Source organism: Ceratotherium simum, chromosome 22 (assembly GCF_057802395.1).
Source record: "Ceratotherium simum simum isolate JZ-2026a chromosome 22, ASM5780239v1, whole genome shotgun sequence".
Taxonomy (NCBI): Eukaryota; Metazoa; Chordata; class Mammalia; order Perissodactyla; family Rhinocerotidae; genus Ceratotherium; species Ceratotherium simum.
Window position 1 is genome coordinate 3123869 of NC_141921.1, and position 15593 is coordinate 3139461.

Below are 15593 nucleotides of genomic sequence, written 5' to 3' on the forward strand. Positions count from 1 at the left end.
AGGAAAAAGTGTTCACAACTGCTTCCTTACTCCAGCTCCTGCTGATAGGAATTCGTACTGGCTGATCTTGTTGGTTACACCCTAGATGCCTTTGTGAGGAAAGGGAAAGTCTGGTGGATTAATGACTGTGACTAATTATGACTTGCTTCCTTTGTTTAGGAACTTATCTTTCATTGCTATTCATTTGCTTTGAGAAATAAGGAAGTGGGGGTTGCAGACATGGAGCACTGGACTGAGAGTCCACAGAACTGAGTTCTACTCCTAGCACAGCTGAGCAACCTGGGGCATGTCGCTGCCCTTCTCTGGGCCTCAGTTTCCCCATCTGTACAATAAGACTTGGATTATGTGACCTCTGTTGTCCCTCCCTATTCAAAGATCTGTAGTTTGGGGCCGCTTTTCCTAAAGTCCATGCCTCTATGCCCTTCCCTTTGACTTTGCCTGCCCCAGACCCCACATGTCAGTTACTGATTCGGATCTCTGATTTGTGCTTCTAGGTTTTCTTCGTGTCCGACCTCTTCAAGACCAAGACAACACTCTCCCTGCCTCCCCCTACTATCAGGAAGGAAATCCTTTCACCTGTGGACATTATTGACAGGAACAATCACCACAACATGGTGTAGGTGCCACGCACCTCCTGAGCTGTTTTTGTAAAATGACTGCTGACAGCAAGTTCTTGCTGCTCTCCAATCTCATCAGACAGTAGAATGTAGGGAAAAACTTTTTGCCCGACTGATTTAAAAAAAGGAAAAAAAAGTCTTACTTTGTGGCCTTCCAAAATAGGTAGCGTTCACCTATGTGGAAACAACAGCAAACTAACACCAAGTGCCGGAATCCTGGATGTGCAATTGGTTTAAGTGTTCATGTTCTAGTGAACACGGCTTGTTCTGGAACAAACACTAAAACGATTTCAGTAGAGTCTGCCGGTCACCTTTGTGACCTGGGAAACCCAGGCCTGTGAGAGGAGCTCAAATTCACATTGTAGCACACAATGCCAGAAATAGCACTGAATCAAGAAGATAGCCATCGGGGGGCTCCCCTCTTGTGTCTCTCTGTCCACACCACTCCACTTTCCACTGTGACTTTGGTTCAGGAAGTTTTTTCGGGTTTTTTTGTTTGTTTGTTTGTTTTTAATATAAGGAAGGAGCAAGTTTGCTCAGTCAAGTGATCAGATCCTGAATCCAACTTCCCAGTCCTAAGGCCTTATCACTCACTTCCCCGGCCCATAGGCCACAGCAGCCACAGTCGCTCACTTTAGTGATTAGGAGACTCTTTGTGGATGAGTGAACTTCACAAATAGCACAATTTCAGAAGAGATCGAGGGTACAGGCCCTCATTTGTCTTCTTTTGACACATCGTCCTGTGACGTTGACACGTCAGGTGCAGGATGCTGATGCTGTGTACATCAATCACCGGGCACCGCATGCTCTTGGTAACGGTTAGCTTCGGTCACTGCTTTCTCTCTTGAGGTCCTTGCTGCATGCCCACCAGGATTTCCTGTGGGAGTCCAGAGACGAGCAAATGTGTGCTCTGCCACTGGCTGATGGACAGCAGCCTTCGTGCAAGAGATAGGGGAGTGAGAGGGGCAAGAATGAAAAATGAGCCAACCTTTTGGCTGCACCAAGTCAGAATGAGCCGGAGTAGCAGATGGTCTCACGCCTGAGAGGCTGCCCTTCTAGAGAGCGGAGCTGACGAGGGTCTCTGCGGGAGTCACTCTTGCTAAGCCATGTGAAGCACTATTGTCTTGGGGTTGATCTCTAGGGCAGCTCTTGGTAGGTTCTGCTGGGCAGAACACGTGGGCTAAATCTCCGTGGAGAGTGTTCCTCATCCTCTATTCGTAAGTGTTCTTCCAAGCAAGGTCCCACTCTAGGCAGTAGACAGGGACCCCTTCTACTGAATTTTTGAGGAAAGGGGGAAGAAATGCTTTCAGATCTTGGGTGCAAACCCTTTACAGGGCTAAATGTAACCACATGGATCAACCACATGCACATCCTTATTACAGAAGCCGTCCTTTCATTTCAACTTATAGCAAGCTATGATTTTTATATATAAATATTATATAAATAATGTATAAAACATTAAAAGTTAACTATGTAAAATATTATTTCTGAAACAATTTTAGCTGTATCCACTATGATTATAAACTGTGTCTCGACCTGTGTTATTTACATTAGCTGCTTAAAAAAGCATCGAGTTAATTTTTTTTAAATATCAACTAAAATATCGTAGTTCTGTGGTAGACATTGTTTTACAGTGAAAGAAATAACTGCAACTAGAGAAAACTGTATAAAAACATTAAATTGTCAGTATTTTTATAAGGTTCCATTTTGTAAAGAGGATAATATTCGAAGACTTTTGTAGAATACAAAGTGAAAACTTGTATCTGCGAAACTATACTTGTATTAAATGTGCTTTTTAAATAAAAGCTCATAACACAACTAATTAAGGAATTGGAAGCCTGGAATACTTGATAGCTGTTTTCTTGGGTATGGGGTAGGACGAGGGGGACCGCAGGCTGTGCTCTCTGAATGGGCTTGCCTCCCCCTCGGGGCACCAGCTCCTGATTGTTTCAGGGGGAAATATGGTGTCCAGTGGATAGATATGACATCTATGCTGTTCTTTCATCTCTGAAAGCCTGTTTGCAGAGTGAGGCCCTGGGCCTTCTCTCATCTCAGGCTTTTCTAAAGAGCTTTTGTATTCTAAGGGGGTTTTCATCAGGGAGGGAGGAGCTAGGGGTCCCCCAAAGGCAGATAAGGAGCAGTGCTGGAGATAAGGTGAGCTTGGGGAGTTCACTGAGGGAGGCCTGTACCAGCCTACATCAAAGGAAGGGGCTGCCCCGGAGGGTGTGCGCTGAGAACGGCATGCGGCCCCTGCTTTCCTTCCCTGTGTGTCCTTGACCTGGAAGAAGAGGGAAAGCTGGGAATTCACATTTGTTGAGCCACCTACATGCCTGGCACTTCTGCCTGTTTGTCACTTTGACCCTTACAGCAGTTCTTATTTTGAGAAATAAGGGAGTCTAATGAATGCAAAGATGAAATGACTTGTTTAAGATCCTAGAAGAGAAAATTGCAGGCCAGGACTTGTATTCGTTTCCTATTGCTGCTGAAACAAATTATCACGAACTTGGTGGGTTAAAACAACACAAATTTATTATCTTACAGTTCTAGAGGCTCTAGGGGAGAAGCTGTTTCCTGGCTTTTCCAGCTTCTAGAGGCCATCTGCATTCCTTGGTTTCTGGCTCTTTTCCTCCTTCAAAGCCAGTGACATTGGGCCCGGTCCTCGCTCTGCCATCTCTCTGCTTCTCCTCTTCTGCTACCCCTTCCACATTTAGGGCCTTTGTGATCATACGGGGCCCACTTGGGTAATCCAGGATAATCCAGCTATGTAAAGATCAGCTGATTAGCAACCTTAATTCCATCTGCTACCTTAATTCTCCTTAGCCCTGTCACATAACATATTCACAGGTGCCAGGGATTAGGAGATGGACATCTCTGAGGGGGCCATTAACCTGTCTACCACAGTTCCCCCTCTGGCCCCCAAAGATTCACATCCATCCCACATGCAAAATACATTCACCCTGTCCCAACACCCCCCAAAATCTCAACATGTTACAGCATCAACTCAAAATTCAAAATCCCATTTAAATTTTATCAACTCAAAAGTCCCAAATCTCATCATCCAAACTACATCATCTAAATCAGGTAAGGATGAGGTTTTGATTTTAACCCATCCTGTGGCACAATTGCTTTCCATCTGTGAACCTATAAAGTCAAGAAACAAGTTATCTGCTCCCAAAATTCAATGATAAGACAGGCATAGAATAACAGTTACTCTTGTTCAAAAGAGAAAACGAAAGGAAAAAAGGAGTCATCAGTCCCAAACAATTTCAAAATCCAGCCAAGCAAACTCCATTTGGTTTCAGGGCCTGGGAATAAACTCACATGCCTCGTGGCTTCCTTTCCTGCCAAGGTCAGCCTGCTCTTCACAGCTAGACAAGGCAAGCCCCACTCGGGCCCCTGTACTAACTAGCTCAGCTCTTTCTCAGTATTTTTAAGTGGAAATGTAACTTTGGGCTCCAGGATGCAGCTAAGGTGATCCTTAAGGCCAGAGTCTAAATTTTCCCATCAAATCTAGTGAAACAAAGGTCCAGATAAAATAACTTGCTGGGGGGAGGCAGGGAGCACACAGCCAGTTAGTGGAGGAACTGGTGAGACCAAACCCCATAAGACCCAACACTACTAGTCCCCCAGTCTCCATTATACCTTTCTAATGGTGTTTGACAGAAGAAACCAGTCTCGAGAAGAAATAACCCCTTTTCATGAGGACTTATGGAAAGTGGAGCCATTCCATAGGTTGGGTAGCTCTGGGATTCAGATCCAAACCGTATCAGTTATTTGTTGACTGGTCTTAATTACCTACTATGTTCCAGGCTCTGGTAAACACACGAGGTAGGATAGTGGGTAAAAGGGATGGGATCTCCGCTTCAAGGGGCTTAGAGGCTAGAGGAAAATGCAAAAAATCAAATGTTCACACAATTATGTACTTAAGAACTAAGATGAATGTTATAAAGAAAGAATACAGGAAGGCATGAGAGATTTCAGCAGGAGGACCTGTCCTGCCCGAGGGTGGTTTCCCTGAGATCTCCCTAGGGCCAAAGCCTGTTTATACCACTCCTCTGCACCAACAAAATGAATGAGACGAATGAGAAGAGCTCTAAAGATGTAGGTCTAGGGTAAGAGACAAATGAGTAAATAAATAATTACGGTAGTGTGAGAAGAGGAGGAGGGATGTATATGAGGAGCTGTGAGAGCGCAAACGGAATGAGTCAGAAAGACTTAGAAGTCTTCCACGTGGACCCTCTCTGCTCCTGTGTGAGCAGCCCTTCTAGAAGATCTGCCACGAAAAAGAATGCCAGCTTCTGCATGAACCATTCCTATGAGGATGCTTGTGTCTTTAACAGACCTTTGCAGTTTTCAAAAACTCTTGAGTGCACACGGTCACCTTCAGATTCTCCACACTTCTTCTAAAAGAAGGCGTGGAAGGAATGGCCCCAGATGTCAGAGACAAGTGTTAAGCATCAGGGAGGCTTTGGTAGTTTTCTCTTTTTTCTTTTTGCGCTAACATCTGTTGCCAATCTTCCTCTTTTTCTTTTTTCTCCCCAAAGCCCCAGTACATAGTTGTGTGTCATTGTTGTAGAGTTGTAGTTCTTCTGTGTGGGCCGCCACCTCAGCATGGCTTGATGAGCAGTGAGTAGGTCTGCAGCCAGGATCCGAACCGGTGAACCCCGGGCTGCTGAAGAAGAATGCGCGATCTTAACCACTATGCCACCAGGCTGGCCCCTGTAGTTTTCTTTTGATACCAAAACAGTTTGTAAATAATAATGAATAGGAAAAGGAGAGACAACCCATTTTTAAAACTTCATAACAGAGGATATACAAATGGCACATAAAAGCATGCTCAACTTTATTCGTCATGGGGAAATGCAAATTAAAATCACAATGAGATATCACTACATACTGTGACATCCTTGTCTAACTTAAAAAAAATCCCAAAAAACCTGATAGTACAAAATATTGGTGAAGATGTGAAACAACTGATTCTCATTCTTGTGGGGATATAACTTGGTACAACCATTTTGGAAAACTTTGGCAGTATCTGCTAAAGCCAATAATACGTGTACTCTATGCCCCAGAAATTCCACTCCTAAATATACACCCAACAGAAGGATGTGTATAGCTCACCAATAGGCATGTACAAGAATGCTCATGGCAGCACTATCCAAGACTGGAAATAACCCAAATCCCCTTCAACAACTGAGCGATAATTAAATAGTGGAATTAAATATTCACGTGAGGAATATCATTCAGCAATGAAGATAAACAAACGCCTGCCATGCACGACAACATGAGTGAATTTCACAGGAAGAATATTGAGTGAATGAAACTAGGCACAGCAGAGTACATACTGTGTGAGTTCATTTTTATGAAGTTCAAAACAGGAAAAATCACAGCAAAAGAAAAAATCAACAAAATGAAAAGACAACCTACAGAATAGGAAAAAATATTTGCAAACCATGTATCTGATAAGGAGTTAATATCCAAAATATATAAAGAACTCACAAAAGTCAATAGCAAAAAACCAAAAATCCAACTAAAAAATGGACAAAGAACCTGAATAAATATTTTTCCCAAGAAGATATATAATGGCTAACTGGTATGTAAAAAGATGCTCAACTTCACTAATCATTAGGGAAATGAAATCAAAACCACAGTGAGATATCACCTCATGCCTGTTAGAATGGCTATCACCAAAAAGACAAGAAATAACAAATGCTGGTGAGGATATGGAGTAAAGGGAACCTTTGTGCACTGTTGGTGTGATTGTAAACTGGTACAGCCACTGTGGAAAACAGTATGGAGGTTCCTCAAAAAATTAAAAATAGGACTACCATATGATCCAGCAATCCTACTTCTGGGAATATATCTGAAGGAAACAAAAACACTATGTCAAAGAAACATCCGCACTTCCATGTTCATAGCAGCGTTATTCACAACAGCCAAGACATGGAAACAACTTAAGTGTCCATCAGTGGATGAATGGATAAAGAAGATGTGGTATATGTATACAACAGAATATTATCCAGCCATAAAAAAGGAGAAAATTCTGCCATTTGCGACAACATGGATGGACCTTGAGGGCATTATGCTAAGTGAAATAAGGCAGACAGAGAAAGACAAATACTGTATGACCTCACTTATATGTGGAATTAAAAAAAAAAAAAAAAGTCATAGAAAAAGAGATCTGATTTGTTGTTACCAGAGGTGGGGGAGCAGGTAGGGGAAGGGGGAATTGGATGAAGGTGGTTGAAAGGTATAAACTTCCAGGGCCGGCCCCATGGCGTAGTGGTCAAGTGCGCGTGCCCCGCTGCTGGCGGCTCAGGGTTCGGATCCCGGGTGCACACTGATGCACTGCTTATCAGGCCATGCTGTGGCGGCGGCCTATATAAAGTGGAGGAAGATGGGCACAGATGTTAGCCCAGGGCCAGTCTTCCTCAGCAAAAAGAGGAGGATTGGCATGGATGTTTGCTCAGGGCTGATCTTCCTCACAAAAAAAAAAAAAAATTTAAAAAAAGGTGTAAACTTACATTATAAGATAAATAAGTACAAGGTGTGTAATGTACAACATGATGCCTATAGTTAACACTGCTGTATGGTATATTTGAAAGTTGTTAAGAGAGTAAATCCTAAGAGTTCTCATCACAAGGAAAAAAATATTTTTTTCTTCCTTTTTTTGTATCTATATGAAATGATGGATATTAACTAAACTTACTGTGATAATCATTTCATGATATATGTAAGTCAAATCATTATGCTGTACACCTTAAACTTACACAATGCTGTATGTCAATTATATTTCATTGTAACTGGGAAAAAAAACCCAAAACAAACAAAAACAATACTTCAGGAAGCTCAATAAGAATAGAAAATGCCAGAGCAATGTTTATAGCTTAGTCAGAAAAGGACACTTGAACCAAAATAAATATTTGTACCACTTGATTCCTAGCATTGAATTGGCCTGATAGGAAACCAAGGAAATTATTTGACTCTCATAATGACACCCAGCCTTCTTTTTCTTTACCCAGCTTCCATCGCAGAGTCTAAGAAAGAGGGTCACTGGCTTTCCCAGCCTCCTTGCAGCTGATCATGGTCTATGCATTGAGAAAACAGGAAAGTACTTGAGGAGGTGTCTCGTTAGCCTGGTTATTGCTGCTTCCTTCCTTCGACGTTGTGCTGTGAGGGTGTGATGTTTGGGGCTGTGGCAGCCACCTTGCCAGCCCCAGGAAAAGGCCAGAACCTCACAGAGTGGTTGACCCAGTGCCCTGGATGGGTCAGCTCTGGAACCACCTGCATCTGGAGTTCTTGTTATGTGTGATAACTAAATTCCTCTGTTATTGCAATAAATTCAGTTCAATGTTACAAAAAACAGACAAAACTCATCTATGGTGATAGAAGTCAGATTTGTGATAAACTTTGTGAGGCATATTGACCAGGAGAGGACTTGATCTGGGCGGTGGTCATTTTGTGAAAATTTATTAAGCACTGTATTTATGATTTATGTACTTGTCTATTTCTGTGTCATACTTCAATTGAAAGGGGAAAAGAGAAGTTTGTAAAAAAAAAAAAAATTTAAATACCAAACGGACAAAAAAAAAAAAAAAAAAAAAAAGACTGACAGTATATTGGCAACTTTACTTCCTAAATAGCTTTCAAACCCATCCCCTCCCTTTACTCCTAGACCACTAATTTATGCCAGGCCAACCAGCCTACTGCAATAGCCTCTTTACCAGGTATCCCTGCCTCCGTCCGTCTTCTTATAGGAATCCGTAAAGACAGGGGCCAGAGAGAGCTTTCCAAAGCACAAATCTAACTTTGTCACTCACTTGCTCAGGGAATAAAATCCTTCAGATGGAATTTATTCTTTTTTTTTTGTGAGGAAGATCAGCCCTGAGCTAACATCCATGCTAATCCTCCTCTTTTTGCTGAGGAGGGCCAGCTCTGAGCTAACATCTATTGCCAATCCTCCTCCTTTTTTCCCCCAAAGCCCCAGGAGATAGGTGTATGTCATAGTTGCACATCATTGTAGTTGCTGTATGTGGGATGCGGCCTCAGCGTGGACAGAGAAGCGGTGCGTCGGTGCGCGCCCGGGATCCAAACTGCACTTAACTGCTAAGCCACCGGGCCGGCTCTATTCTTATTTTTAAATTTCAATTTATTTTAAAAATTTAATATAATACAAAAAATAACATAAGAACCATGTACCTACCACTTACATACGACAGATTAGCATATTGCCCTATTTGTTCCACATCAAATATTGTTTTTGTTAAGAAATAAGCTGTTAAGATACAATTTAAGCCCAGTTCCTCCATTCCACACAGTCTCTCCCCCAGGTAACCATTATCCTGAATTTTGCTGTGTCCTTTCAAATCAGATATTTTTACTTGACCCAACATATGTATGCATCCATGAGCTATAGAGAGAACGGTTTTATGAGTTTTAAATATGTATATATGTAAATATTACTAAAGTAGTATGTATTTTTATAATCTGCTCTAATCACTCACTGTTGTATTTTTGCAATTTATACATGATGGCACACAGATCTATAATGTTCATTTACCCACTCTGTAACATCATTGTATGGGTAAGCCATACCTTATCAATCTATTATAAAACTGATGGACGCTTAGGATGTTTCCGGTTTTTCACTGTTACAAATAATGCAGCAATGGACACCCTTAGGTATTTCTCCTTGTTCAAGTAAGTCAGAGATTTAGTCCCAATATACAAAGAAATGGAATTGCTAGATGGTAGAGTATATACATCTCAACTTTAATAGACATTATTGCCCAAATGCTCTCAGAAGTAGTTGTATCAAATTTATACTAAGAGCAGTGTATGAGATTTCCAATTGATTTCCATCCTCAACAATTGGTATTGCTGGACCTTATAATTTTAACAATCTGATAAATATGAATAAGTGAAATCTCTTTGGATTTTAATTTTCATTCTGGATACTAAATAGGGTGAGCTTGTGTGGCTTATGATTTTTTTATAGTGAGCTTATGTACAGCATAAGCTGTGTTTTCTCTGGAAGTCCCATGCACCCTGGTTGAGAAAGCAGTTTTGTGTTTGTTCCTGCCAGGATGAGTCCCAGGGGGCTCACAGGCCCTGGGCTATGCAAATGTAATCATGTTATTCTCTTTTTAAACTCTCTAAAGAAGGAGTTCAACAAATAGTTCAGACTTCTAGATAGATATACATGAATGCGTGAATGGCCTCCACATACCTCTCCAACTTGAACTTCTGTCTGAAGGTATTACCTTGCTTTTATACTCTCCTTTCATTTCTGATATGTGGAACTTCTTTTGATCTGGTCCATTCATTAATGGAGGCAGGGAACTGTTATACTTTATTAATAGAGGCAGCTGACATATTTTATTCAGTATTTCTATGTGTTTTCTCTGGGAGAGGTAGTTCTACATTAGTTAAGTCTGCCCCATTGCTAGATTTGGGGTTTCTCTGCAGGATTCCTTCCTGCAGGATGGAGCATGGTGGCTAGCACAGAGTAGGTACTTGATAATTATTTTTTGAGTGAATAGATAACTAGAGAGTCCACCTTTAATTTATTTATGTGGAAGTGTGTGTGTGTGTGTGTAATTATATGTGCAAGTATGTATATGTATTTGCAAATACATGATTATGTGTCTGTGGTTATGCAGGCAAGCTTGCATGTACATGTTCAAGTACATGCACGTATGTGCGTGTTCTCTCTGCCTCTTCTGAGTGGGTGACACAATCCGTTAGGTGGCATTTGTGGAGATGCTGTGATGTTTGCGGTGACAGTGGAGAGAGGAAATAAAGGATAATTGCCACTTTGGTGACCAAACTGTGGCATATGTGGTCCAAGCAGCTCTCAGTGAGAAACTCTCCCTATGGAAGGTGCCTGCCATGGGGGGTGGAATCCGCTGTACCTAAGTAAAATGTCTGCTCTTGGGTTCAGGGTGTTGGGAGGAGGGGGTGGAGTGAGTTTTGACATCAATGGGCCAGCCTCAGTGGACAATGATTCTTGTGGACCTGATTGCTTTAATTCCAATTGAAGCTTATGTGCCAAGTTTTTACTTTTCATTTTCTTTTTAATCCTTTGAGGCCAGTTCCTGCCTCACACAGGGCTCCTTTCCACCCCATTAAGCCTCTGCCTTCTACTTTTGGGTTTCCTTTCTTCTCGTTACTCGGTCACGTGCAGGCAAACAGAAACTTTATTCCAGCACTCCCACTTGACATCTTTCTCTTTCGTCTTCTTTCACAGGATGCTGTGTGGGGGTCTACCTTTACTGGCAGAGGAGTTCTATGACCATGATGTCACCACGGCTCAGTTGGAGGACTCCAGCATGAATCAAGACAGCAGAGGAAATGAGTGGTGATCCCCCAAGGAGACAAGCTTATAAAGTCATCATCAGTGACAGCAAAGGAAATTAAGGAAAACCAAGGTCTGAGTTATGAGTACAACCAGTGTTGGTGTATGCGTTCCTCATTTATTCAGTGAACATTCACGGAGCTCCTACACTGAGAGTTAGACGTAGCTCCTGCCCTCAAGGAATTTACAGTCTAACGAGGGAGACTGACATATGGACAGACAGAAAGACAAAGGAAAGCCCAGGAGGCTATGGAAACCCAGAAAAGAGGAATCTAAATGACAGGAAGACCAGAGAGGAAGCAAACCACACTCACGCTGATAAAGAACGTGTCTTCGAGTCAGGTAGACTTGAGTTTAAACCTCCGCTCTGCCACTTAACTACGTAAGCCACTCGCTAATTGAGCCTCTATTTCTTCAGTTGGGCATTGTAGATAACATACCTATGCAAAATGGTTGTGATGATTAAAGGAAATGAGTTTTTAGCATAAAGCCTGACTCACTACAAGCACTTAAATGGAAGATATTTTATTAGGTGTTATATAGATGATGCTTAATGCTAAATTTTGAAGCAAGTAGGAGTTGGCTAGATGAAGAAAAGGGAGATGGTGTTCCAGACAGAGCATACAACCATGTCCAAAGGCCATCGGGTGCGGTGTGTACTGATCTCGGAGACAGAGAGAGAAAGGGGGGAAAGGGCAGTTTGGAGGAGAGAGCGGTAGATGAGTGGAGATGAGGAGCTCTGTTTTGGATATGTTGAACTTCAGGTGTTTGTGGGATGTTGAGGCAGACACGTCCAGGAAATAGTTGGATAAATAAGTCTGTAGTTCAGTTATTCATTCATTCATTCATTCAACAAATATTTATTATCTACTATGTGACAGACAATGCTTTGGGTTCCGAATATAGCAACGTACAAAACAAAATAAAGCTTGCGTTCCAGTTGGGGGCTCAAATCTCTAGCTCAGAATAGACATCTGGGCTGGAGGTAGACTTTGATGAGTCAACACCCTGTACACAGTAAGGGTGGAGAAAGCCACAAGGCATGGATGAGACAGATGGCCCAGTGGGGAGTGTTGAATGAGAAGAGTGGGCTTATTCTGGATCAAGTTCAGGCAGGATATTTCTTTTCTATAGCTTAGAGGATTGAACTGCTTTGATAAATGTCTGCAAATCCCTTAAATATGCTTACTTTCTGACTGTACTCAACTCCCAATCTAGCCACCACTTCTGTGAGAGGTGGACAAATCAGATTTGGTTGTCTTACCTCTAAAACAGGAATAATATGGCTTTAGCCAGCCTCAACATAACTTTCTTGCTTTAGGACCTCTGCAGTCTCTGTTCCTTCTGCGTGGAATGCCCTTCCCTGTGACCTTCTCCTGCTTGGTTTCTTCTTGTTTTTCAGATCTCTGCTCAGCCAATGCTTCTGCAGAGAGGACTTCCCTGACCCTCCAGTATAAATCAGAATAAACCCAGGCCCTGGCTACTCTAGCAGCCGATTTCTAATCACTGTCTGATATTTTTCTTACCACTTTTCACTTATTGTTGATTCTCCCACACCCCAACCAGAATGTGTCATGAGAGTATGGATCAAGCTTGTCTTGTTCTTTGTAATAGTCCCATCTCTTAGACTGGATCCTGGCACATAGTAGGCAAGCAGTAGTTTTTAAATTATTTTGAATTATTTGAATAATTTTCAACAAATAAGGGATTTTCCAACTTTAGGAGTAAACATTAAAAAACAATTTTTGAACATTTCTATGTGCCAAGTACCTTGTTAAAGTGCTGGGGATACAGAACTCAATCTTATACGCAAACAGGTTTATAATCTCATGAGAGATACAGAAGACACCTATGAAGCTACTATAAGGGAGTGAATAAAGGTGGATCAGAGGTCTGGGTTGGTGTGAGGAAGATCTGGAGATCCTTCCTGTATTCGTGGAGGATGGAACTAGATACAGTAGTCCCCCCTTATCCCTGATTTCACTTTCCAACGTTTTAATTACCCTTGGTCAACTGCAATCCAGAAGCAGATAATCCTCCTTCTGACCTATCATCAGAAGGTCAATAGTCGCTTAATGCTATGTCACAATGCCCAAGTCATTCACCTCACTTCATCTCATCACGTAGGCATTGTATCATCTCACGTCATCACAAGAAGAAGAAGGGTGAGTACAGTACGATAAGATATTTTGAGAGAGAGAGAAAGACCACATTCACATAACTTCTAATACAGTATATTGTTATAATTGTTCTATTTTATTATTATTGTTGTTGTTGTTAATCTTTTACTGTACCTAATTATAAATTAAACTTTATCCTAGCTATGTATGTATAGGAAAAAACATAGTATATATAGGGTTCGGTACTATCCACAATTTTATGCATCAGCTAGGGGTCTTGGAGCACATCCCCCACAGATAAGGGGGGACTACTGTAGTCTCAGGGCTCCAAATTGGAATACTGGGGCCAACTTGATATTCTGACCCAGAGACTTGATTGATGAATGAAAAGATGGGACAGGAGAATGGGTCCACTTTAAATCTACACTAGACTGTGAACTTTATATCTGTTTGGCTGACATTGTACATCATATATAGATATATATACACAAACAGAGTAGGTGCTCAATAAATATTTTTTGAGCAAACAAAAATCTTATCTCAGTGTGAGATAAAGTTTAGAGCTGGTATATACCTACAATGGAATATTATTCAGTGTTAACAAGGAAGGAAATTCAGACACATGCTACAACATGGATGAAACTTGAGGACATTATGCTAAATGAAATAAGCCAGTCACAAAAGACAAGTATGTTTAATTTCACTTATATGAGGTATCTAGAGTAGTCAAACTAATAGAAACACAAAGTAGAATGCTGGTTGCCAGGGAGTCGGAGGTGGAGGGGACAGAAAGTTGTTTCATGTGTATAGAGTTTCAGCTTTGCAAGATGAAAAAGTTCTGGCAATTGGTTGCACAACACTGTGAATATACTTAACACTACTGAACTGTACACTTAGAAATGGTTAAGATGGTAAATTTTATGTTGTTTGTATTTTACTACATTTAAAAGTAAAAAAATAAATTAAATAAAATTCAGAGTGCATGACTGGTGATTCAGCCGCACCTGGATCTGTTATTTTGTTCTCTTATAAGAAGTTAAAGAACTCGAAAGTCTGTGTTTTGTTTGCGGTGAGAGTTCCTCCTGTGTTCAGATTCTGTGCACCTGCATGAAAGGGGGAAGAGGAAACTGAGGCTCAGAGAGGTTTCAGAACTTGTCCAAGGTCACTCTGCCAGCAGGGCTGGTCCCATGATTAGAACCCAAGTCTTTTGACTCTAGTGCAGCGCTCTTCCACTCCACTGACGGTCAGGGTCAGGGTCAAGGTCAGCCTCTGCAGCCACCTCTCGCATCCTGATCCTGCCTGGGTCACCACTGTTCCTGCTACAGGAGACAGAGGATGCATTTCCTTGACATCTCTGCTTGAATGGTCTACTAGGCATCTCACTGTTAGCATGCCCTAACTGAGCTCCTGATTTATTAGTTATCAGAGGATTTATTTTTAAAAATAATGTTTGATGGTAGTTCACTATGTGGTTTTTGGAATATAACTTAGAAGGAGTTCAAAGAATGAGTCACATTTCTAAAACAAAACTCTTTCCCCATGTACTTATTTTTGAGAATAAGGTCTCTCAGTGCTGACATCTGTAAATATGCAAAATAGGAATAGAATTGATGTTTAACCCTGTGTCACTCTAGCAATAAATATTAGATACCAATGGGATACAAGAACTAATTAAAGGAAGTCTCCATATACCTTATTATGAGATGAATTTCCGATAAAATTTTACTTTATATGTTTAGGAATTACTTTTAAAAATCCATAATATATTTGTTATTTTAATCAATTGTGTACTACTGATAATTATAGTGGAAAATCAATTCAGATAGAATTTTTTAATACTTAGAATCGTATGGTTACAGGAAACAAAACACTTTACATTTCTATTTGTAAACATATTTTTGTTAGAGATATGAATATGACAATGATCAATAAAAGACTTTCAATCATATAATCTGTATTAAGTTAAGATTCTGGAGGGGAGATAAATGGAATGAAAATATGAATTCAAGGAATAAAAGGAACTACGTAAAATTTCTGATTGTTAAGAAGAGCTCTTTCATATGTTTTTTAAGTAAATGTAAGCATCAGAATGCCATGATATTTAAATTCAACTAGATACATTTAAAACAGTGACTTGTTCCTTTAATTTCAAAATTTCAGTATTTACAAATTGCCATAAATTACCTTCTTTGCAGCTATTTAAACTTTTTAAATAAATAACTTCAGACATCAGTTTAAAAATGTGTGTTAGAGTACATAATTTTCAAAATTCTTTTGGGGGTAGATGAACCAAACAAGTTTGAAAATGTGAAATTAATAAAAGAAACCTTTACTAAATTGGAGTTGGGAAAGCCTGTAGGGGGAGCTCTCATGCCCTATCATACTTTGTCAATTACACCAACCAGGAATAGACCTGCACTTGCATCTCTGACAGGAAGTCAAACTACTTTACTACTGAAGGAAGATTTCTCTCCCCACTTGGCAACAGCCCAGTCAATG

At 40.8% G+C, this 15593-nt stretch overlaps 1 protein-coding gene across 6 annotated transcripts in view; it reads left to right on the plus strand.

The window, feature by feature from the left end:
* PLPP3 (phospholipid phosphatase 3) overlaps positions 1-14946 on the plus strand; it is a 98919-nt gene extending 83973 nt beyond the window's left edge. For 2 of the 6 annotated variants that reach the window (XM_087445860.1, XM_004438607.3), the window contains one exon: positions 495-2439. In XM_087445860.1, the coding sequence (XP_087301986.1) occupies positions 495-620 (126 nt within the window). In that variant the 3' untranslated portion in view covers positions 621-2439. Of the gene's footprint in view, positions 1-494; positions 2440-10866 lie in introns of those variants that run through there. The other 4 variants (XR_015555728.1, XR_015555730.1, XR_015555729.1 and 1 more) reach the window with 4 other exon arrangements.
* The last annotated feature ends 647 nt before the right edge of the window (positions 14947-15593 follow it).